General features: G+C 40.9%; 1 protein-coding gene across 6 annotated transcripts in view; it reads left to right on the top strand.

The window, feature by feature from the left end:
- CDC42BPA (CDC42 binding protein kinase alpha) overlaps positions 1 to 24573 on the top strand; it is a 153650-nt gene that overhangs the window by 26426 nt on the left and 102651 nt on the right. For all 6 annotated transcript variants that reach the window (XR_014524283.1, XR_014524284.1, XM_083496013.1 and 3 more), the window contains exon 2: positions 17459 to 17550. Coding sequence is in view for 4 of the 6 variants with exons in the window: in XM_083496013.1 (XP_083352139.1) it covers positions 17459 to 17550 (92 nt within the window). In the remaining 2 variants the exon portion in view is untranslated. The remainder of the gene's footprint in view (positions 1 to 17458; positions 17551 to 24573) is intronic.

The raw sequence follows: 24573 nt of genomic DNA on the forward strand, positions 1-24573 counted from the left end.
GTGAATGCTGGGGGGAGGCAGGCAGGAAAAGCCCCCAAGAGCTGCACACAAGCTCCGTGTGGCTCCTGAGGGCTTTTCCCCAGGAGGGAGAAGGGACTGACGCGGCCAGTCAGTCCCTTCTCCCTCCTCATAGAAAAGCCCTCAGGAGCCACACGCTCCTTAAAGGGTGCGCGGCTCCTGTGGGTTTTTGCAGGAGGTGGGGGTATTGCCATAGCCGCACACAGCCCCTCCAGCCAGGAGAGGCTGTACCTGGCTATGGCTTCTTTAGCCGCGCACAGCCTCTCCTGGCTGGAGAGGTTGCGCGCCGCTAAAGAGGAAGCCAAGACAGTGAGCGGGATGGATCCCGCTCACTGTCTTGGCTTCTTTGCTCTTTGGGGCTGGGGAGGGGGGAACCCGGGCTTTCCCCCGGCAGCCCCAGAAGCTCTGGGAGAAGTGGACAGGCTGCACGCAGCCTGTCCGCTGCTCTTTGGGGCTGGGGGGGGGAATAATATTTTTTTTCTTGATTCCCCCCTCTAAAAACTTGGTGCGCCTTATGATCTGATGTTCCTTATGGAACGGAAAATACGGTAAAAAGATCAAACCTGATATAACCACATAAAAAAGGTAAATTCCACGGAGCTCAAATGGATTTTTCTACCAGATAAGCAGCCTAAATCACAACAGAGTTAAGTCTGCACAAGGCAATCTGATAGAAGCAGGTTTTATACTTGCACCAGATTTCATAAACATCCTTTGGGAGATTTTCAGGATTGTAGATTGGAGGGTATCTAAGGATTTAGGAAGTTGTCTGGGAAAAAGTGGCTACTGCTTCCTAAATCTTTAATCCTTACCCCATCTGTATCCTTCTGTTCGACATTGTTCATTTTTGTTTTCAGGTCAACAGGGCCTGATTATTAAACAGAATCCATTGACACTATTATACAATTTTCTACAGTAAAAAGAAAAGACAAAAGAATCCATGATTAGTTTAGGTAAAACAATAAATTAATCCATTTACAATGTGAACCATATGATCACTATATCTCTGGTAATGTAACATTTAAATATTTTAGGATCCTCTGTATAATTCCTAGCACCATATTGAACCTTAACTTCAAAACTTCGTTGAAAATGAGTTGTAATTATTCTTGTAAAGTGGATATCACCTGCTTTGCTCATTAATAGTCATTAATTTGGTCATATATGCTATATCTCTAACTCCTAATAGTAAATCACTGTGAATCTATGGGAAACAGAAGGGCAAAATCCAAAGACCGAGGGGGCGGGACTTGGCATCTGGGCGGCCCAGGCCCTCCATAAACACCACTCAGACTTGTGCCCTGGGGAGGTCACTTTGGTGCTGCTAACATTGCGGTTTGACTTCATCCCTAGAGGTGCACTCCATTGTCTCTTGAGATAGATGGATGCCAACAATAATGTCTACCCCAGATTACCATGCTTCATCCTTTTCCACTGCAAAGTGAGAAATGCTGGGAAGGCACCAGCAAATATAAAAGGGCACCTTATTGACTTACGTTTGGTGGAAAGAGCTTAGCAGTCTCTGAGAGCTTGGCATAGGATACTCTCACGGATTCACGAGGCTGACAGGTGAAGCCACTGTTGGGCAACATGTTACCATCCTCATTTTCTGCCTATTTCTACATGTTATAGAAAGATTAATGTGTCATTTTCTTTTTATGTAGAACACTTAAAGATCTAGATAGACTGTTTAATAAACCTTGAGATTTCATGTAGTGTGATGTGCGTTATTTAAAATACTCTTTAAAGCATACATTATAGAATGGGCCATTTCTGTTGGTTTAGAGGTGTATTCTCAGCGTTTAAGACTAAAGTTGTAGGTTTCATCTAAACACTTTATAAGAAAAGTTGTAGATATATTAAGCATTTAGTTGCAGTGTTTCTGTTGGCTGCCCAAAACATAGTTCTCTGTGTGTAAATATAAAATGATAAAAAATTACGTAAGCGCGCGCACGCACACACACACACAGTTAAATAGAGAATTGTCAGTCTAAGGATTATGTACTCATAATTAGTAGTAAAGGTAAAGGAACCCTGGGCGGTTAAGTCCACTCGAAATCAACTATGGGGTGCGAGGCTCATCTCCACTTTCAGACTGAGGTACTGGCGTTTGTCCACAGACAGCTTTCTGGGTCATGTGGCCAGCATGACTAAACTGCTTCTGGTGCAGTGATATACCATCGTGGAAGTCAGAGCTCAGAGAAACACCGTTTACCTTCCCACTGTAGTGGTACCTATTAGTAGTAAGTCCTATTGAGCTCACTGCAGCTTTCTGAGTAAACACTTCAAAATGGTTTTGACAGAGTATACTGGTGGTTTGAAGGATGCAGGTAAATTCTGCTAATATCTTGTGTTCGGGAGATAGCAACTCTAGACTATTATTGGTCTGCTCTAATTGAAAGTTGTATATGTGGCCTTTTGTGTTTAGAAGAGAGAGAGTTGTGACCTGCCACTGACCCTTTGTAAAGCCTTTCATTTTATTAGGCTTAGAATCCTGCCTTTCTTTTTCTGATGTGATTGTGAACCACTCAGATAAGTAATGGCAAAGAAAAGAAGCAAGTAGTTTTACTTTCCATCTGAGTTTCAGTTCATCAAGCCTGGAGGAACGTACTGTATTCTCAGTGGTCCATCTGGCACTGCTGCCACACAGCTCCTGTCTTTTCAAAGCAGCTTGCATGATGTTACACAGCGGAGTGCTGCATAGAGACTATTTCTAGACATAATATATGATTATGTCTTGGAACTGTTAGTCATGCAGCTAACCAAGGTGAGATGTAACTCCAAAGTTCAGTTTTAAGTGGTACAATGTAGCCATTGTTGTACAGCTCTAAAACTACCCTCAGTGCTATTGAACCCAATATATGTGTGAATGTTCAGAAAATGTCAGTAATATTTAATTTCCAAATCAAGTGTGCTCCTGAACAAAAAAAGATTATTTTTGGAATAACTTTGAAATACGTTCCATAGAAAAAGATGATGCCGTTTTAATGATGACCTAATTTCGTCATGGTCAGTTTTTGCTTTTGTGTAGAAATGTTTTTCCAGTAGTTCAGTTTACAAAGGGAACACCCTTATTTGCTTCAGAACAACTAACATTTACTCACATGACTCTGAGAACTGAATACTGTAACTCCCTTTTGGCCAGTTTTTCCATTACTGGTGAGTCATTTAAGAGTGCATCAGTATGTTTGCTAACTGGGACTGAGCCAAGCCAACCTTCAGTGAATATATTATACATGTGCATTTTTCTGAAATTGTTAAGAAAAGCCCTGCTGAATCAGTGGCTACTAGTAATGATGCCTCTGTTGCCCCAAGTATCAGAGGCAGTATGTTTTGGAATGCCAGTTGCTGGGGATCATGGTGTAAAAGTCCTATCGAGATCATGTGTCCTGTTTGTAGGCATCGCATAGACATCTGGTTGGTTACTGTGAGAACAGACTACTTGGCTAAATAGGCCTTTGGTTTGATCTACCAGGCCTCTATATATTAAAATGTTTAAAATCCCAGACCCCAATTATGATCTGGGTTTGACCCGACTTCTTATATCCCTCTATTACAAGAACTATCATTTTATTCCTATTCACCTTATTTAGTTACCGATTCATAGAACTTCAGCTCTTATCTTATAGCTGCTTATTAACATGACTATTTTATTGTGTATTATAATTAAGGAGTCTTTTTTAATTATGGTGTATTTTAGCAATGTTGCATAGTTGGTTTTCATATTTAGTAAAGCTGATTTTGGCTTAAGTAGTATATAAATTAATACATAACAGGAGTCTTTGGTGAGAAAATTGTTCATTTCTGCTGCTGAATATACTGTCAGAAATCAGTGCATGGACCACTTTTTTGTCTGTAGCAAGCTAGTGTAGCTTTCTTTCTTTCTTTGTACAGTGGTACCTCAGGTTAAGTACTTAACGTATTTTTCGCTCTATAACACGCACCCGACCATAACACGCACGTAGTTTTTAGAGGAGGAAAATCTGTAGGCATGCCACCCGTAGGCATTCCCTCCATAACACGCACAGACATTTCCCCTTACTTTCTAGAAGGAAAAAAGTGAGTGTTACGGTGCAAAAAATACGCTAATTCATTCCGGAAGTCCGTACTTAACCTGAAACTGTTCTTAACCTGAAGCACCACTTTAGCTAATGGGGCCTCCTGCTGCCGCCGTGCTGCTGGAGCACGATTTCTGTTCTCATCCTGAAGCAAAGTTCTTAACCTGAAGCACTATTTCTGGGTTAGTGGAGTCTGTAACCTGAAGCGTATGTAACCTGAGGTACCACTATATAGGGTTCTCTGTGCTCCTGTTTTTAGATCTGACTCTGTAGAATAGTGGAGCAAAAGCTTATTTTCAATTAATTTGACAGATGCCACCTTGATCTCAAGCGGCTATTTGGTTCAGATGTAGACTTACCCAGATGATTAAGAACACATATTTAAAATAAACTGTTACTAGTTTTGCCTATGGCTGAAATGCAAAAGGAATTCCACATGCTGTTTAGTATTGTTTTTACAGTGGTACCTTGGTTTTCGAACGTAGTCTGTTGTGGAAAACCGTTCAAGTTCCAAAACATCTGAAAACTGGAAGCCTCAAACCGAAAGCCTCAATACGGAAAACTCAAAACAGAAGTCGCATTTCCAGTTCGACTTCTGAGGCGCGTTCGAAAACTGAAGCACTTACTTCTGGGTTTAAGGCATTTGAAAACCGAAACGTTTCATGGTATATGGTTTCATGTACTTATGTATTCATCTATAGTGTTATCTGCTTGGATATTTTTATGGTCTATAAATGTTCAAATAAATAAAATAAAAGTTTGGGTTAAGTTTGTAGATGTTGGAAAGAGGACAGATTGGAACCTATGCTTAAAACATATATTTTGCTTCCCCACCATCTCTGATATTTCTTCAGATCATTTTAATATACCATTTCTATCTGAAGCAATGAAATAACTTGTTAGTTTGGAGACTAGTACAGTATACTGTACTGCTGCCAGGCTATTTTGTTCCCTGGGCAAGGCTGACTACTTGCAGGGGTGCAATTTGTCTTTCAAATTTCAGTGGTGCCCTATGTGAAGCTAATGTGGTGCCAGTGTGGTGTAGTGGTTAAGAGCGGTAGTCACGTAATCTGGGAAACCGGGTTCGCGTCTCCGCTCCTCCACATGCAGCTGCTGGGTGACCTTGGGCCAGTCACACTTCTGTGAAGTCTCTCAGCCCCACTCACCTCACAGAGTGTTTGTTGTGGGGGAGGAAGGGAAAGGAGAATGTTAGCCGCTTTGAGACTCCTTAAAGGGAGTGAAAGGCGGGATATCAAATCCAAACTCTTCTTCTTCTTCTTCTAATGCCCCCCCCCCCGCCAAAAGCCTCTTGCCTTCCTTTCTGCTCAATGTCATAGTTGCAACGCCCTGTGGTACCCCCTGAGCTCGGCACCCAGTGCGGTGAAGCCAGCCAAGCTGCCCTAAATCCACCTCTGTACTTCCACCCCCTCACCAATTGCTAACTTTAATTTTCAAAAACAGTGTCTTGTAGAAAAAATGAAAAGCACAAACTTTGAAATTGCTAAATTTATTTTAAATTGCAAGAATAAGTAATGCAACAATCTTTTATTATCTTTCTTGAATACAAAAATGTTTTAGCACACAAATCATTTTGAATAATCTTGTGAATTGTGATGTTAAAATTTAAGTTTCTTAAAAGATTCAATTTCAGGAAAATCAAAATCTCTGCATGTCTTTTCCTTGGAACATTTTGTAACCAGTTCCTTCAGGTCAATTGCTGATGATTGAGCATATATCAATTGGATATAGCTGTCAGTTTGCCTTTACAGCATGGTTGACCATATGTAAGTTTTTACTCGTTTGAGCTTTGAGAAATTACGATCACCACTTGCCACTGACAGTGGAAGTTTGAGAAGGATCCTCAGAGCAGGGCTTTCCAACTGTGTGTTGCAACAAATTAGTGTGTTGGCTGCAGTATGTAGGAGTGTTGTGTGAACTCTCCCCGCTCTCCTTCCGGGTCCGGAAAGGAGTTAGTTTAACCTCCAGTTTGCTAGTAAAACTGAATTACTGTGTTGTGAAATTATGCATGTCTAAAAAGTGTGTCACCAACATGAAAAGTTTGGAAAGTTCTGCCTGAGAGCAATAGAAACATTAGGTACATTATCCAGGAGTTTTTGCTGTAGTATGAAGAGAAGTACTCCTTATGGTAGCATAGACTTTGGAAGTCTTCAAGCTATTGCTGTAAGTTCACCACACAGTGAACTTCAATATCTTTGTTTCCATTGTGCACCTACAATTTTTGCAAATTCTTTCAGGCCTTAAGTACATATTCAGTAGATTAAGTACCGGTAGTCTATAAGTCTGAAAGGGTGTGGTTATCTAAATTGAAGTGTCTTTCTCAGTTCTGTCCATTCATTTATGACTCACCCTATTATTTTTTATGATTGTAAGGTGTTTTAAACTGTTTTTAATGTTGTGTTTTAATGTTGTAACCCCTCCTGGGACCTTAGGGTGAAGGGTGGGTAATAAAGTAGTCAGAGTTGGAATAGGAGTAGTAATATCTATGAGCTGAGTGGTTTGAGTAAAATGGGGCTTTACTATTCTCTTCTTGGTTCCTGAAAATCAGGCATATTCACATGCACATGCACATAAAAGAAGGCAAGAGCACTAACCTCCATTGAGCTTTGCAAATTTACCAGATGTACAGAGCAGCTTGATGAATCCTCAGCACTTGGCTTTTCATCCTTGATAGCTTTTCTGCAAGACTACTTCAGAAGCAATGCCATGTATAATATAGGGAGTTCGCATAGGTGTACAGATTCATTGCACAGTTTTAGACTGCATAAGCCTTGAGGCTCCTCAGAGTCTGTGGACATAAAGTGGTATTATTAATTCAAATAAGGAGATGTGGATTTCATTTTATGTTTATTAATATTTAAGTTGTGTAATATAGGTTAAACTATTCCTGTTCTTAGTGTAGAGCTAATAATTGTAATCAGAATATATCATTAAAATTATTTTTTTAACTAAGGTGAATACTTTCTGGTTATGAAAAAGTAAAAATGTTGGAGGAAATACTTAAATGCTTAATCCCTGCACATTAACCATTGAAAAAGTCCCTTTGAGTATTACTAGAGTATTACTATTACAGTAAAGGTGGGAATCCTATACATACTTACCTTGGAGTGAGCACAAACAAGCATAATGAAGCTTTCTTTATTTAAAAAATGTCTAAGCCACCCCTCATCTAAACAGATCATCAACAGTAAAAGAATAAAAGTAAAACAATCATAAAACAATAGAAGCTAAAAGACCATCCAGAAAACCCAACCAACCAAAAGTAAATAAGAGAAACATAACTTGGTGCCAGAAATATATTTTGACTTCCATTAATATGTCTATTTACTATAAAGGAAGAAGATGATTTTAGTTTTCTTTTCAGAAGAACAATATTGCAATTACATTTATTTAGTAACATTTAAAAACATGAGCTACTTTGTTTGAAAATAGGAGTGATTGTATTCAAGAATGAAAGACTATAGGAAAGTATTTTTGCAGACCTTGTATACATGCAAGCAATCCCACAGCAAGAAAACTTGTTATCTCATGATAGCGAATGACATGTGGGTGACATTTCTAGGCTGCACTCCTGATATGTTGCATGTATTCAGCTTTTGCAGGCTAGGAACTGCCTACAGTATAACTAATTTCTCCTAGGAAAGGCAATGAGTTACTTTCCTCTTCCTGCTCTAGTGGTTGACTTAAGTGTGTGGGGGGGGGGGATGAATGATACATTGTGTCTCCTGGTATAGCAAATCACTTGGCAGAGGAGAAATAGACCTTTTGGTAATCGTCTTCTTGAGTGCTTTTTTTGTAGAAAAAGGGTGCTAGTACTGACCATAAAGTTCTTATAGTAAGTACTACACTTTTAACATTTTTTGGGGGGGAGGTGCCAGTACTGTGTACCCTTAAGTACCCCCAGGGGGGAAAAGCACTCTGGTTTTCTCAGATACGCATTTCCAAAGCACTGAGAGTTCATTTGAGTTGTGAGTAACCAGAGATATCCCAGCCAAAAGGGTAGAGCTATATAGATGGTGTATAGGTTGGGAGAAAATATTAATGTCCTGGGGAAAAGATGAATGTGCTTTCTCAGATGAATGGTTGCTGAATGCTGCAAAGACTCGAAAACATTGCAGACCTGGCAGGAAGATACTGCTTAGAATTTTAGAGCATTCAGACTGCAAAATAAGCTGCATAGAAGGACAGTGTGATTCAAAGTGTTTGAGAAAGTTTGCATTAGCAGTGCTTGATCCTGATGGGTGGCGCCACCTTGTTTTACACTAAGCAACCACAAGTATAGGATATTCTGCAGTAGCTTCAGTGCTAGATTTTATCGAACAAGAATAAAAGTAAATGAAGGCCTAATATAAAAATATAATATAATAAAACACTGTTTCATAGAAGAGCATAATTGGCAGGATAAACTGGTGCCTATTCTGTTTCATAAGAAGGCAGTCTGTATATGGAAACTGTTGATGACAAAGAAAATACCATCTTTGGAAAATGCAATGTCTTTCTGTCTCTCCTCCCCCCTCCCCATGTTGTAGACTTCATAGGATTTTGCACTATTATTATTATTATTATTATTATTATTATTATTATTTATACCCCGCCCTCCCCAGCCAAGGCCGGGCTCAGAGCGGCTTACAAGCAATAATAAAAACAAAGATTACAACTTAAAAACAAAATTAAAATACAACATTAAAATATGGAAATGTTAAAATATTAAAATGTAGCCTCATCGCAGGAGGAGAAGGAAAGGAAAAAAGAAAGGGAGGGAGGGATTCAAATTGGCTCCAAGCCAAAGGCCAGGCGGAACAACTCTGTCTTACAGGCCCTGCGGAAAGAAATCAGATCCTGCAGGGCCCTGGTCTCATGAGGCAGAGCGTTCCACCAGGCCGGAGCCAGAGTTGAAAAGGCCCTGGCTCTGGTTGAAGCCAATCTAACTTCCTTAGGGCCCGGGACCACTAGGGTGTTGCTATTTATGGACCTTGAGGCTCTCCGTGGGGCATACCGGGAGAGGCGGTCCCGTAGGTACGAGGGTCCTAGGCCGTGAAGGGCTTTAAAGGTCAAAAGCAGCACGTTAAATCTGACCCTGTACTCTACCGGGAGCCAGTGCAGTTTGAAAAGCACTGGGTGAATATGCTCCCGTGGTAGAGACCCCGTGAGGAGCCTCGCTGCAGCATTCTGCACCCTCTGGAGTTTCTGGGTCAGCTTCAAGGGCAGCCGTAGAGCGAATTACAGTAGTCAAGCCTGGAGATGACCATCGCATGGATCACTGTGGCCAGGTCGGGGCGGGAAAGGTAAGGGACCAACTGCTTGATGCGGCGAAGGTGGAAAAATGTCGCCTTGGCTGTTGCTGTAACTTGCGCCTCCATGGAAAGGGAGGCGTCAAGGATTACACCCAAACTCTTAACGGAAAGAAATGGCACTAATTGGGCCCCCGCAAGAGAAGGGAGTTGGTCCCTCATCCCCATGCCATCCTGACCCAGCCATAGGACCTCTGTCTTCGAAGGATTTAGTTTCAATCGGCTCCCATGAAACCATCCAGCCACAGTTTCCAAGCATCTGGTCAGTGTGTTCGGGGCCGAGTCGGTGTGGCCATCCATCAGCAGATAGAGCTGAGTGTCATCAGCATATTGGTGACAGCCCAGCCCAAAGCTCCGGATAATCTGGGCAAGGGGGCGCATAAAGATGTTAAAAAGCATCGGGGAGAGAATTGCGCCCTGCGGCACTCCACATACCAAGGAATGGCGCGAAGATATTTCCCTCCCTAGTGCCACCCTCTGTCCCTGACCAGAGATAAAAGAGCACAGCCACTGGGACTTGTACGAAATTCAGGCTACACAGCTACTTTTCATCACTAATTTAAAGCAACAAACAGCTTGTTCCTGTATAGTTCCGAAGAATTTTTTTTGCAGTTGCTTAGGAATTTTAAATATGCTTCCAGCCTAATTGCACGGTAGATTTAACTGTACCCAAATATTCAAAAACTAAGCATATGTGAAATGAGTCTAGATATAGTGTAGGAGTGGACTGAATTCAGCCCTGAGTGAACTACTTTTAAAAAATAGAATTCCCATGATCCACCATGTGTCTTAAATTTACAAAGCAAGAGTGGCATACTCAGATCTCTTAATTATTAAGACACAACAAATTTGTGTTAACTGATTCTGACTGTGTACTCTTATTTAACTAACATAAGTGATTTGTTGGTTCAGCCCAACAAATCAGTGTTATTTGCAAAAATCCCAGCAACCACCAAGCAATAGGCTGTCCATCAGTAGATAATGGTATGTATTCGGTGCACCCTGATAGAGTGAATTTGACTGTTTTCAATTAAATATGTAAAGTGAGTTAATTTTAGGTTCTGTTTCTTAAGTAGTAAAGGCTTTTATTTTACTTCTTTTAGTAAAGGATCCTATAATAGCAGAAATAGCCTCAGCATTGTTGGATACATAATCACAGACAGTGTGGCATGGCGATTAAACTGTTGTTTCAATATGGGAGAATCTGGTTCAAATCCTTGCTCAGCTGTGACACTTGTTAGGTGGCCTTGACCAAGTTCCTGTCTTAAGGTTACCTGTGTCCTAAGACTTTTGGTAGGCTAAATGACAGTCTTGGGGTCCTTGGAGGAAACTGGGATTTTCATGGTGGCATCCAATGCTGCAGTTCTGCTGGTGCAACAGCCCTCTGTGTGCACGAGGGAACTTTCTCTTTCTCTCCCATCTCCTCCAGCCTCATTTGCGCACTCAAAATCAGCTCCAGAGGATTGGGGAACCCTCTGGAGCGATTTAGGAAACATGCAGGGGGACATGAGGAAACAGAAGTCCCGTTGCACCAGTGGAACTAAGCATGTGGACTATTGGATACAACCCTAAGGCTCCAGTTATTTCACGCTTACCTGGAAGTTTCAATGAACTGAGACTGTTTCTGAGTATACATAGGATCACACTGCATATTGTTTGTTGTACAATAGCAATTTGCTCGGTGTCCTTTACGCTGGTAGTTTATCGCTCACAGATAAAATAATCTGATTTCTCATTCTGACCTTAAATGTGTTGCTTATTGGGGTCAAGAGTGGAGCAGGATATATTGATTTAAATCAAGGCGATGAGGGGGGGGGGGAGGTTGTGAATGTAATGGTGCATATAAAATAAATTTAAAGTTAATTTTCTGTCAAACCAGCATAGGTAAAATAAATTAAAAATTCAAAAAATTTAAAAATAGTCTAGTAGCACCTTAGAGACCAACTAAGTTTGTTCTAGGTATGAGCTTTTGTGGGTGGCACTGTTGTCTAAACCACAGAGCCTAGCTTGCCAATTGGAAGGTTGACGGTTCGAATCCCAACGATGGGGTGAGCTCCCGTTGCTTGGTCCCAGCTCCTGCCAACCTAGCAGTTCGAAAGCACGTCAAAGTGCAAGTAGATAAATAGGTACCGCTGCGGTGGGAAGGTAAACAGCGTTTCCATGTGCTGCTCTGGTTTTGCCAGAAGCGGCTTAGTCTTGCTGCCCACATGACCCAGAAAAACTGTCTGTGGACAAACACTGGCTCCCTCGGCCAGTAAAACGAGATGAGCGCTGCAAACCGAGAGTCGTTCGCGACTGGACTTAACTGTCAGGGGTCCCTTTACCTTTTTAAGACGGCATTTCTGTGGCTGCTCTGGTTCACCAGAAGCAGCTTAGTCGTTGGCCACATGACTCAGAAGCTGTACGCTGGCTGCCTCGGCCAATAAAGTGAGATGAGCGCCGCAACCTCAGAGTCGGTCACAACTGGACCTTTACCTTTAGGCTATTTTTAATTTTTATTTATTTATTTTGACTGTGTCAGACCAACATGGCTACCTATCTGAATCTCGCAACATAGGTAAAGATTGGATTCGGAGACCCCAGTATGATGAATGAATAGTCCATCTTTTAAAATTGCTGTCAGCAAAAGAAGACTTTATTCCATTACAGGCTGAGTAAGAGCAAATTGCTCTGTCTCATATCCATGGGGGCTGTTGCCTGGTAACTGCCAGCAAGGGAAGGATTGCTTTTGTCATGGGTGGAAGAAGATAAAAGTTCTCAACCCCACTCCCTTGCCTCATAGATCATCAGTGAGCTTCAGTGCCTAGTAGGTGATGGCAGAATGCGGAGGGCAGGAGATGTCACCTGAACAATTGCACCATAGGTCACCACATTATTTCTGTTTCTGATACCAGGTTTGAATGTGGTTTTTATTGCAATAACCTTTTTGTAAACCACTCTGAGAGACCATCAGGACTTTGAAGCAGGATATGAGTATCTTAAACACAAGCTACATGAGGTTAGGCCAGAAATGTAGTCTTTACAATTTTATTTCATTTCATTTATTTTTTGGAAAAAAGCTTCTTTAAATGAAATAACTCAATTTTAAATTTTAAAAAACTGATTGTTTAACAAAAAATTTAAATTATCCATCCTAGGGTGGAATAGGGTGTAGCCAATGATGTTTGGGTGATCTCCAGTTGACCTAGCTAGAAATGTGTTGCATTTTTGTGCATGATTAGGGATAAAAATATTATTCTCGTAACTATACTATTAAAGGGCAGGAACCTGTGGGTGTACTTTATATTTTCAGGAAATGCCAGATCTTTTTCAGCTTTACTTCCAGATGTTGGCACTTTTCTGTTTGTCAGGAAAAGTATGTGAAGAATGATTCTAAAGAGTGAAAACAGAGTAATAACTGTTAAAACTGAGAGAGATGTTTGTGGCTTTTTCTTTCTTTTTTAACCTTGGTGTAAATAACATTCTGTTACCCAGCTGCCATTCCTGCAGACTATAGGGTTTTCCCTCATCTGCTAGACAGAAAATTGGCAGGCAGTTGCAGTCTTCTTTTTTTAAGTGCCTTTAGAATATATGTGTGCTTGTGTGTGAAGGGTTGATTCACTCGTCTTCATTCCATCTTTTGTTTTTCTTCCCTGTTTTGGCTTTGATAGCTCAGACTTGCAAACCAAATTTCTGTGTCACCCCCTCTCCCCCCGGCTGTTGTTTTGACCGTTTTTGGAGTCTGTATTCTGTTATAGTATATGTGTGTCTATCCTTCCCTTCATTCTCTGCACTATTTCTATGCCTATATTAAGAAGGAAGGGTTGTACAGGGAAATTCCTCTTGCACATTGCTGCCACCATCCATCTGCACTGCAGCAGTATTTTGTAGATTTCCTGTGTAACAGCATCATGCCTTGCTGTGTTGACTTCAGAGTCCAAATCAGAAGAGCCTGAGGGCCATTTTTATTTGGCCACTTTCCCACTGTGAATTACTTTTTGCAAGGCACACTTTTCAGTGTGTTTTGTCCTGAGCGCAGTCATGAATGGGTTTGATGTATGTTCCGTTATATGACAGAAACCAGTCCTCCTTCCTATGTTTTTGACTGACAGTTAAACACAAACTGGACTCATCTGGCTATTCTTGACTCTCTCTGCCCTGTAAAAGGAGCACAGGAATCTACCTTAAAAGGTCAGATCATTTTTCTGACTAGTCTACTCTAACTGCCAGCAACTCTTTGAGGCTTTATGTGGATGTCTTCTCTGACACCTTCTATCTGATCATTTTTAAGATGTCAGGAATGGAACCTGTGCACATCTGCCTGCAAAGCATGTGCTGGAACATTGAACTATAGTCCTGCCCCCTCTTAAGTAGAAAGAGATTGCTGATAGGCTGGTCAACAGCACATGACAGGAGTTTTTCTTAATTGCATCTCATCTTGTGGTTCTCGGTCTCTGCGTTTGTGGAATTTTTTTCTGTTCCATCCCTTCTGTAAGCTAAGCCTGCTGTATGCACTAAGAATGTTCAGTCCGAATTCTATGTTTACCTGATCCCTGCTTGTCTGCTCTGTTTCCCCTAGTTCTGATCCTCCCACATCATATTTCCAGAGCCAGTAAGCCCTATAGCACTGCCCTTCTGATCTTCTTCCAGAATTAGTCAGAGAGAGCCAGAATTCTAAGTCCTGCTGGTTTTGTGGGAGGCAGTAATGTGTGTGAACTTGATAAGATGGAGTCCCATGTCAGCATCCTCTGTAGTAGCTTGTACAACACTCATTTTGATTGAAAAGTTAATGTCTTAGTCCACAGGATTTGGTTAAATACCCTTATATTAGGAAGTAGATTCACTTTAGAAATGCTCCTAGTTTAATTTTAAACTGGGTGGGCAATGATTGGAACTCTTCTGTGGCAGGGCAGCAAACTTCATTAGAGATCAATGTTGTGCTCTTTTGCTTGTTTCATCTGCACAAGATTCCAGTTTGCCGATGTAATGAAAGGTTGCATTTGGGCTTTTTGATTCAAAGAAAAGGTGAGCGAGAGGTGACATGATAGAAGCTTTGTTTATGTTCAGTGGTGATAAAGGAAGCAAAATGACAAGGACTGTTGCTTTCATGATCTGCTTGTGGGATTCTTAAAAGTATCTGCATAGTTAATATTAGAAATGTGATGATGTGCTAGGTTGATCCTTGGTCTGACCCAGCAGAATTTTTCTTATGTTCTTATCCAGTAAGCAGTAGCTGCTTGCTCAGACCACTTTGCTGACCAAGCAATGAAACTGCTGTGAGAGAACATCTTCATAGTTTAGCCGCTGAGTTTTTTTCTTAATGATTTTGCTGCTGCAAAGACTGCAGATGTTTACATGGCAGAGAAATTATGATGATGTTGATGATACAGCAAATTGACATCTCAAGTTAGAGCTGTTCAAAAATAAATGGCCCAGGGAATTAATTATTCTTGCACTATCTGTCTTTATGGAACCCTATGGTCACATAGTTCCTTAACTATTTTCTTAGTCATGAAAAGTATTCTAAACATTATTAAAGATGTAGTGATATCATAAATCATCAGATGTAGCACAGGCATATTTTAGAAGTTACCCCCCCTCCCACTACTTTTACCAGTGCTTATTCTTCAAGTATTCCCACGACAGCTTCTTATTAATGCATGACCTTGCCTGCACATACATATGAATGTACACTCCACCAGCACGTGTTTGAGATCTTTAGCTAAGAGTCATGGTGCACCATTCATATAAGGGGGAATTAATAGCCAAACAACAAACCAAAGTTTAGAATGAAAAAAAGTTGCAGTTAAAAAACACACAAAAGAAACATTATACAAGCACTATGTAGATTAGATTGTGAATTACTTGATTAAATCTAAGGAGAAGTAGAGACATGAGGAATCTAATAACAAATAAAGAGAGGGACTCCTATATTTTTTATATGTATTTTCCTTGAAAGTATACTTTTTCTTACACCCTGTTTCTTAAGAATGTAGGAAGCTGCCTTACACTTAGACCAGGGGTCTGCAACCTTTAAGACAAAAAGAGCCACTTGGACCCGTTCCCGAAGGAAAAAAAAAACCTGGGAGCCGCAAAACCATTGTGACATTTAAAGCATGCGCGCCGCTGCCCTCTGATCTGACAGCAGGCGGGAAGGTGACGTTGGGACGGTGCGTGACTAACGCACGCACCGCCCCCATGCGACATCACAGCCAGTACAGCGCCCGCCACAGTGGGGAGTGTCGGGGCGCACAATGCGCCTCCTCCCCTCGCTAGTATCCGCCCCGGAGCTGCGGCAAAGGTGTAAAAGAGCCATGTGCGGCTCCGGAGCCGCAGGTTGCAGACCCCTGACTTAGACTATGAGCCCATGTAGGTCAGTAGTGTCAACAATGGCAGCAACTCTCAAGGGCAGGGGTCTGCAACCCGCGGCTCCGGAGCCACATGTGGCTCTTTTACACCTTTGCCGCGGCTCCGGGGCGGATACTAGCGAGGGGAGGAGGCGCATTGTGCGCCCTGACACTCGCCACTGTGGCGGGTGCTGTACTGGCTGTGACGTTGCATGGGGGCGGTGCGTGCGTTAGTTACGCACCGTCCTGACGTCACCTTCCCGCCCGCTGTCAGATCGCGGCTCCGGAGATGTATTTGTTTTAAATGTTGCAATGGTTTTGCAGCTCCCAGTTTTTTTTCCCTTCAGAAACTGGTCCAAGTGGCTCTGTTTGTCTTAAAGGTTGCAGACCCCTGCTCAAGGGTTTCACATATGAGCCTATTCCAAACCTATATGCGGATACTGAAAATGGAACCTTTTGCATGCAAAGCCGATGGCTCTACCACAGCCCACAAGGTGCTTAAATTGCTCAGGTGCTTAATTTCTGACGTATTTAAATAAAACCTTGGCACAAGGATAACTTGCAGGAGCATTTCTGGGTTCTCGAAATCATACGTAGGAAGCTATCTCATACTGAGTCAGACAACTAGTCTATCTAGCTCAGTATTGCTTCCACTGATAGGCAGTGGCTTCCATGTAGGGAACATTCCCAGCCCGACCTGGAGATGGCAGGGATTGAGCCTGGGACTCTTTGCATGCAAAGCAGATACACCACCACTGAGCTATGGCTCTTTCCTCTAGTGTTCAAATGGCTGTGAGCTGGTGGGAAAATTTTGAGTTCAGTGGACAACTAATATGAAGGGCTCTTCCCATAACCCTCAAATTGGACTCCTCTTAGGTTATAGCTGAAATGTGTTTATAATGAGTTACCTCTTCTATCTCATGACAATTTATCACAGACTGTCCATTTGGTTTAGACTGTCAGTTCTTGTGTTTTGTGAGTTCTGTAGAATGACCAGAGGAAACGAGAGCCAGAAAAAAGAGAAAAAATTGACAGGTGAAGTTTTCCGTAATCCCCACATGTCAAACCACAGTTCTTTTCCAGAGTCTATTCTTTTGCGTAGCTCTTTAAGGTATCAAATAGCTACAATATGGGAATTCATGATAGTATTTCCCAATCCTATTTATTTAATTTTAAACTTCAAATAACTGTAGATTGCTCCCATTTTGATCTGGATAGATGAACAACCTTCTAGCTTAAGGGTGCCATATGTCCAGAATTTCCTGGGCACAGCTGGAATACCACAGTCGAAAGCAGAATTCGGCCAGAAATCAGCTAAATGTCCGGGAACATATGGCAACTGATGTCGGGCGGCATCGTTTTTGCTGATTTTCCTAATAAATAGCTCAAAAACATCTAATTTATTTGTGATTTTGCAAAAAAACCTCAGCAACTTTGGCCCCCCAAAATGGGGGGGGGGGAGCTCAACAACTTAGTTCCCCCCCCAAAAAAAAGCTCAATAAGATTTTAACTTCAAAAATTTATGCAGACGGTAATATGTAAATACCATGGAGGTATTTCAAATACTTGCTGTATGTATTTAGAATGATGTCTACTGTGAACATGTTGTCAAATCCTGATAATTTTGATTAGTTTTTGGTAGATAATGGGTTATACCACTCATTCTTAAATGTTAGTCGTGTACAGGTTTTTAATATATTAATATTGTTACTCTGCCTAAAATGATTGATATTTTCCTTTGTTCCAGCCAAGCCTTTCACGTCTAAAGTGAAACAGATGCGACTACATAAAGAAGACTTTGAAATCTTGAAGGTGATTGGCCGAGGAGCCTTTGGGGAGGTAAGAGTTATTTAGATGTTGAATGGGCCTGTGGAAGAATCATATGTACAACTAAATCACAGGATATACTTCTAAGCTTTTTTGATGTGGAAATGCATTGTATGCACTGTTGGGCACTTGAATTCAATTCATTCCACAGTTTGTTGGTTTTCTGCACTTATTTTTGTAGGGGCATTAGGACCTCATTACCAATGTCACTTTATTTGTTTGTTTATTTATTTGCTTTGCATATTTAAGGATTTGTGGGCTGAACATTTTGTACAATCTTTCTAAAGCTATCACTATATGGTCACAGTACTGGAAGGAAGAATGATCTGTGTTTTTTAAAAAAATAATATTTATTCAAAGTTTAAGAATTAAAAAAAGCAGTAAAAAAGAAAGAGAAAAAATAAACAATACAAATCAATACATTACAATACATATAAAAAAGCAAAAGACACAATACATCAAAACAAAAACAAAAACAGTTAAAAACACATCCAATATTTCCATATCTTTATCTTTCATTAACTTGTTTCATCGACCTCCTCACACCTCCCTTTTTGTGTTCTAGTTATTAATTGTTTCAGCACATCCTTTCCATCTTTCACTGTTTTCTGTCATTTAATTATCTTAATATTTTTTTAACCTTATCTTACCATTAAAACCCTAAAACTTATTTATACTTAACTCCTCATAACATTTCTACTAAAGCCATATAATTTCATTCCAACATTTTTCTAACACTCATTAATTTTGCAACATTTCTCTAAATAATTTTTTTAAAAAAACTTTTTTTCCCCAATCTTCTTCCACCGTCTCTTCTCCCTGGTCTCGGATTCTGTCAGTCCTTTCTATCAATACCATATAGTCCATCAACCTGGTGACCTTCTGTCCGAGGCTCTTAACTCTCTTCCATGTCCCTTCTGCAGATCTTCCTCATATTTATACATGCACTTTACTTTATCTTCTGCTGATCTTGTTCTTAATTTCCTTCCTTTGGCATTGAGGAGTAGATCTCGGGGAAACTCCAACCTAACAGTGTCTTTATTCCTTCTCGACAGGTCAGCCCATTCTCCATAGTCAGAACTAAAGTCCAAAAGGTATTTCAGAGCGCCAATCTCCCCCTGACCCAAATCCAGATCCCAAAGGCCAGAGCATCCCTGCATAAGAGGATCTATCTAGCTTTCCTTCTCCAATCCAAGCAGGGCTCCATCCCACCAAATCTGGCTTTCTCTAGATTCGATCAGAAAGGGCAACAGCTTATGTTCATCAAATTGCCTCTGTGAGGCCGGGGCTCTCTCCACTTGAATTACTTGAGGTTCAACAACAACTTTCTCATTCGACTTCTCCACAGCTTGCCATGTCAAAACAGGTTCCTGAGTCAATTCCTGAGTAATTTCTGTATAGGTATTCACTTTTTGTCCCAACTCAGTCATTTTTTGTCCCAAATTGTCAATTTTAATAATCATCACATCCGTCTTCTCATGAAGCTGTTCCAATAAAGCACTTGTCTTGCAAAATGCAATCACTAAGGCTTCTTCTGTCAACATTCTTGTCCAAGGTCAGTCTCTGATTCTCACGATCTTTAATCTCTGCAGCTGGAAAATTCCCCAGCTCCACTCCTGCAACAGTTTCAAAAGCTCCCTCTAGGGGAAACAATTTCTATTTGTATCCATCCTTTTGAACACAGATCCAGCGACAGAGTTAGTTTCGATTTTCAGTTACTTTTTTGCTCCTTTTTAAGTGCAAAAGGAAACAATGGAAACAATATATTTCTCTTATTTAACTATCTGTCAACATACGTTTTATTCACAGTCAATGAACTTTCCCAAAACGTCAATCTTACTGGCAGCCCGTTCCCAGGTTCGAAACGGTGGTGATTTATCTTTCTTCACTCTCTCTCCTGCAGGCTTAAACGATCTAAACTTTTCCCCCTCTTCTCCTGCTTCCAAGGGGGGTTTAGTAATTTTGACCGATGGAGATTTAATCCTTTACAAAAGACTTTCCAGGCTTTAGCTTGCAACGTCTTTGCTTCAATCTATTTACAAAAGAGGAAGGTGGACTTCCTGTTTGAAACCTTCCCGTTTCGATACCAAATTACGAAGTTTAGAGATCCAATTTTCCGTTCTACTCACGGGTAGTTGTTTAGAGTCCAATTGTCCACAGGAAAAAGTCAGCACTCTCCGGCAACAGCAATGGGGCTTCACTCCGTGAAAGAAGCAGTCGATTCGAAGCACTGCGCCGCTCACCCCACGTCGCTCCGGATCCCCAAAACCGGGTTTCCCCGCGAGTAGGGGAGGCGCAAAAGGTGCCAGCCGAATCCCACGTCCACAGGCTTCTCCCGCCTGTGGTTTTTAGTGGGTGTCCGCCTCGCCGTGGTGGTCCAGATTTCCACTTAGCGGATTCCTCCCGATCAGAGGAATTCCGCCATTGCCGGAGGCGCTAACCCGGAAGTCCCGGAAGGAAGAATGATCTGGAAAGACCTTTGCTTTGGGGTTTCTTAAGTCTGTTTAGTGGGATAGGTGTAAAAAGAGAGTTCTTGCAATGGATGTAGGTTCTCCCGGGTTCTAGATCATGGCAGTCCAACTTTTCATACCAAGCGGGTTGCAAGAGTACTTCATCACAGAACCCGCAGGCCACACACTGAATTAAATTTACATATCATTAATTAAAGCGTTTGCAATATACTTAATATACACAACTTATATACTTAATTAAATACATAAAACACACAATAGATTCAATATATTTAATTATTAAACAAATTTAGTACACAAACAGATGTATGTGCTTTTGTTAACAACGCATGAGAAAACCACAAATTTTAAAGGTTTTAATGTGTTGTTTTCTTGCCAAGGGCTGCCAAAAAAAGCCTCATGGGCCTCAGGTGGCTTGTGAGCCATGGGTTGGATCACCCTGTTCTAGATTAACACTAATGCTACCTGCAGAAATCATCTGGAAGTAGGTGTGAACTGTGAGGTTCCCATGTTTGTGGATGACACATGAGGCAGACTGAGTAGGTTACCCAGGGTGGCTAAGTCCTTGTTCTTGTTTCTGCAGCCCCTTCAGCTTCCTGCTCATTCTCTGCAGGATTTCTGCCAGCACCCTCCTCCTGCCTTCTATGTGTGTGGGGGGGGGGAGGTGTTCCCAATTCAGTCTTTGTCTCTTGAGGCTAACATTGGTCTCTTTGCTAGAAGTAGGTCAGTGAAAGCTGCACATGCTCCCATGAAGCATCATTTTGTTCTGGACTCGGACCCTGCGCCATTCCCATTGCAATGGCACTTTGTTTGGCTCCCTGCAACTTGGTTGGTACAGCGCTGCTGGCCTGGGTTCCTGTGGCAACTGGTACTTCTGCTGTTGCTGCTAGCAGGTTCTTTGGCACTACTGCCACTTCCTTTTAGGGGAGCAGGCTCAGTCTGAGCTGGTGTTTCACTGGTTTGGTAGTACCCATACAACACTAAAATTTCAGTATGGTAATGATTAATAGATCCATTAAAATGTCAACTCAGTGTGCAGCATCTGTGAACAATGAAAATCCCATGTTTGGGCTTAAGAAAGGGGGCGTGGGGCTAACAAGTACCCTAAAAGATGTATATGGTATGGCTGTGTTGAAAATGCTGTGTACAATTCTGGTTGCCTCATCTCAAAAAGAATATCCTTGAGCAGGAAAAGGTACAGAAAGGACAAACAAAACCTTCATGAAGTTGGAACACCCTCCTTATGATGCAAGTCCATGTTTTGGGGGCTTTTTTTTGTTTGTCTTAGAAATAATACATAATAGAAGTTTACAGAAACATTAGATGGAGAGAATACGTAGAGAGAAAGGTTTTGTCCTTTCTCATTTTTTTAGAGCTGGATTGGAAGTAGAGTCAGGGCAGACAAAAGAAGTACTTCACAAAATATAAAATTTGTGATGTGTTTCCGTAAGATGTGGCATTTGTTTGAACCCTAACTTCCCTTTTGTGTACATGTGTTGGACTTGTTAGTACAGATAACATCTCCGTCATAAAGTAAATGAACCAGACTGAGCATGCCTGTTTCTGGATGAAATTTTCTGTCTCTGTACTCTGAAGGGTTTGGACAAGGTTTAACCAATTATTCCGGATAATAGCATTTGTCACTGAAATTTAGTCTATTGCAAAATTGAACTCTAATATTCCTTTTTGGAAAGTGTGTAATTTTTAGGGGCGCTAAAGAGAATAGCAACATTTCACAGGAGAGTATTATATCTGCTGATAATTTCTAACTCTTAGGCAGCATGATCCTGAGCTCTATGTAGTATAGGGAGCCTTAAGCCAATACAGGCTTTTCAAGTACTGTAGTCTTCCAGACCAAATTAAGATCTTCTTGCAGATGTGGGACAGGGTGGAGAGGAGGAGGGGTGTCATTGAGGGATGAGATGGTGGTTTACACGAAATCCCTCTGCTTTGCAAAGGCTTCTTGCTGGAGCAAGAGACTGCAAGACGAGAGGAGTTAATTACAGTTCCTTGGTATCAGACCTTCAGTCTGCATAACTTGGGATAGTTTACAGGGGAAATCCCTGGGGTATACTACAAGGAGTCCAGGCTTTTCTTAATTTAGAATGAAGAATTGGGTGTGGCTGTTTCATCTCAGTGTCACTTTATTCCAAGACGTGGATTATTTATGCGAATCTGAATGTTGGACTAGATGACCCTCTGGGTCCCTTCCAACTCTACAATTCTTTGATTTTATGAAATTCATATGTGTGCTGCCCTTAAAAGCCAAATGAGCACAAAATGACTAACATTCCTACTACCTCCAGTGTGTTTCTTTTTAAACTATTGCTTATCCAAGAAGCAGTAGGAATCTGTTAGCAAATTTTTTCCCCTCCAGATAGCTGCATCCATTAAAATAATTGAAGAAGGAACGGCAATGTGTTGATGTACAAGTACATGAGAGACCAAACCTTGTGAAGAGGCAGAAAGAGTTTGACAGCAAGCCAGGAAGCATTACTGTTTGTGGGAAATATGGAAAACAGTTGGAAGAAGGATTTTGGCTTCTTTCTCCTTTCAGACTAAAACCAAAATGTTTATATCAGCACATACCAAGCATTTTTAGCAGGCTGTTCATGGAGGAAAAATACACTTAAAAATATTAAATTTTCAGATTTAATAAATCAGTGACCAGACTTTTGCAGGGAAGGGATGAAATAGTGTAATTGTCACTTTGATTTTGTTTCTCTTTGCTGTTTAACTGCTGGGTAGAGAGCTTTTGAAGGTTGTGAAGTGTGTGTGTCTGTGTGTGTGTGTATGTGTATCCTCAGTCTTGTTTCCAAGCTCCTTTTCCCATGTACTTTTCAATTCTGTTAGGGGCCCGTCAGGAGTGTCTGTCAGTGCCCTATATATATTAGCCAACAGTCCTTTCCCAGATTGCCCTCTACTGTATTAGCTAAATGGCCTCAAACCTTGTGAGGCCCAGACCCAAGCATCTCAGGTCCACCCAGAGCTGTTCCTGGGCGACCGGTATATTATTCTTATACAGTGGTACCTCGCAAGACGAATGCCTCACAAGACAAAAAACTCGCTAGACGAAAGGTTTTTCTGTTTTCGATTTGCCTCGCAAGACGAATTTCCCTATGGGCTTGCTTCGCAACACGAAAATGTCTCGCGACTTTTTTTTCTTTGTCTAAAAACAAAGACATGTTTTGTTTATAAAGTTAATTTATTTTCCCTTAAATTTTTGAACTGCTCTTTACAGTATGTGTGACTTTAAAGAGCAGTTAATAAACTGTTGTTGTACCAAATTTGGCTTTGTTTGGACTTTTTTTGACCATAGGAACGCATTAATTGATTTTCAATGCATTCCTATGGGATTTCGTGATTCGCAAGACGAAAAATTCGCTAGACGACAAAAATTGCGGAACGAATTAATTTCGTCTTGCGGGGCACCACTGTAAAAATCTCTAAGCTTGAAATAATGAGGAGCAGATGGGAGACACTTCCCATGTTTGAAAGGTGTTGAGAATAAAGCGATTTTTCGTAGTACTGCCATGTTCTCATTCCAAAAAGGTGTGGCCCTTGGTTCAGCAATACCTTCTACAGTGTGGTCCGATGTTTACAAGATTTTAAAATCATGAAACAAAGTTGGCGGAATTGGAATGCTTCATAATACAAGTCAGTATTGGGCAATCCCCACCCCCTCATCTGATTTTGTGTATAGAATTTAAAGTGGTCTCTTACCCTTTAAAGTATAATTATTTAAAATATTCTGCCAGCACTTGAGAGTAGATTGATAGAAGGGAGATGCGGAGGATCCTAGCCAATATGATTGATCCCTCAGCAGATTTCTTTAGCTTTCCAAGAATTTTGGCCAGAAATGAGAATCGATTTGTGTTGGGAGAAGTGAGCATAAGAATATGTTCCCATAGCACCTGCAATGAAAATAATTCTGCCCATTGGATCCCACTAGATTTTATGTACTTGAAATTTATATTCTCTACTTTCCTGAAAAACTCCTATTTGTAACCATCTTAGCAGGCACATTTAATTAAATCCTGCACAAGAAAAAAACAAGAATTTTTGTCCAATAATTACTACTCTTGTTTCTGGAAAGTTATGGGTCTTTAGCCAACAATCCAGCTCCCTTATCTCATACTGTATTGTGTTCCTTGTTTCTAAGTACGTGATCTTAGCAATTATCATGGTAAATGTACATAGAGGCAAACAGAAGTTTATTAATTTCCCACTTGTCCTCCTTTGTCTATAAGCAGATTGTATGTAATGTAAAAGGCATGTGGGTTGCATAACCAGACATTTTGGATTGTGGTTCTAATGCTTTATTTAGTTGCATATCAGTATGCTTTTTAATTGTTGTAGCAACCAATTGGTATGTACTTTTGTTCTGAAAATGCAGAAAAACTTGATTAAGTCTAAATATTTAATTATTATTTTTGGTGATTTAAATCAGTCCATTCTGACATATTAGGACATTCTCACTTTAAACCACTTTTAGAACAAGAAGAGTTTTATCCTTGCACTATAAATTTGGATTTAAGTCAGACTATTTTGAATTGCTTTTCCA

The sequence above is a fragment of the Podarcis liolepis genome (genome assembly GCF_965112155.1).
Source record: "Podarcis liolepis genome assembly, chromosome: 3".
Lineage (NCBI taxonomy): Eukaryota > Metazoa > Chordata > Lepidosauria > Squamata > Lacertidae > Podarcis > Podarcis liolepis.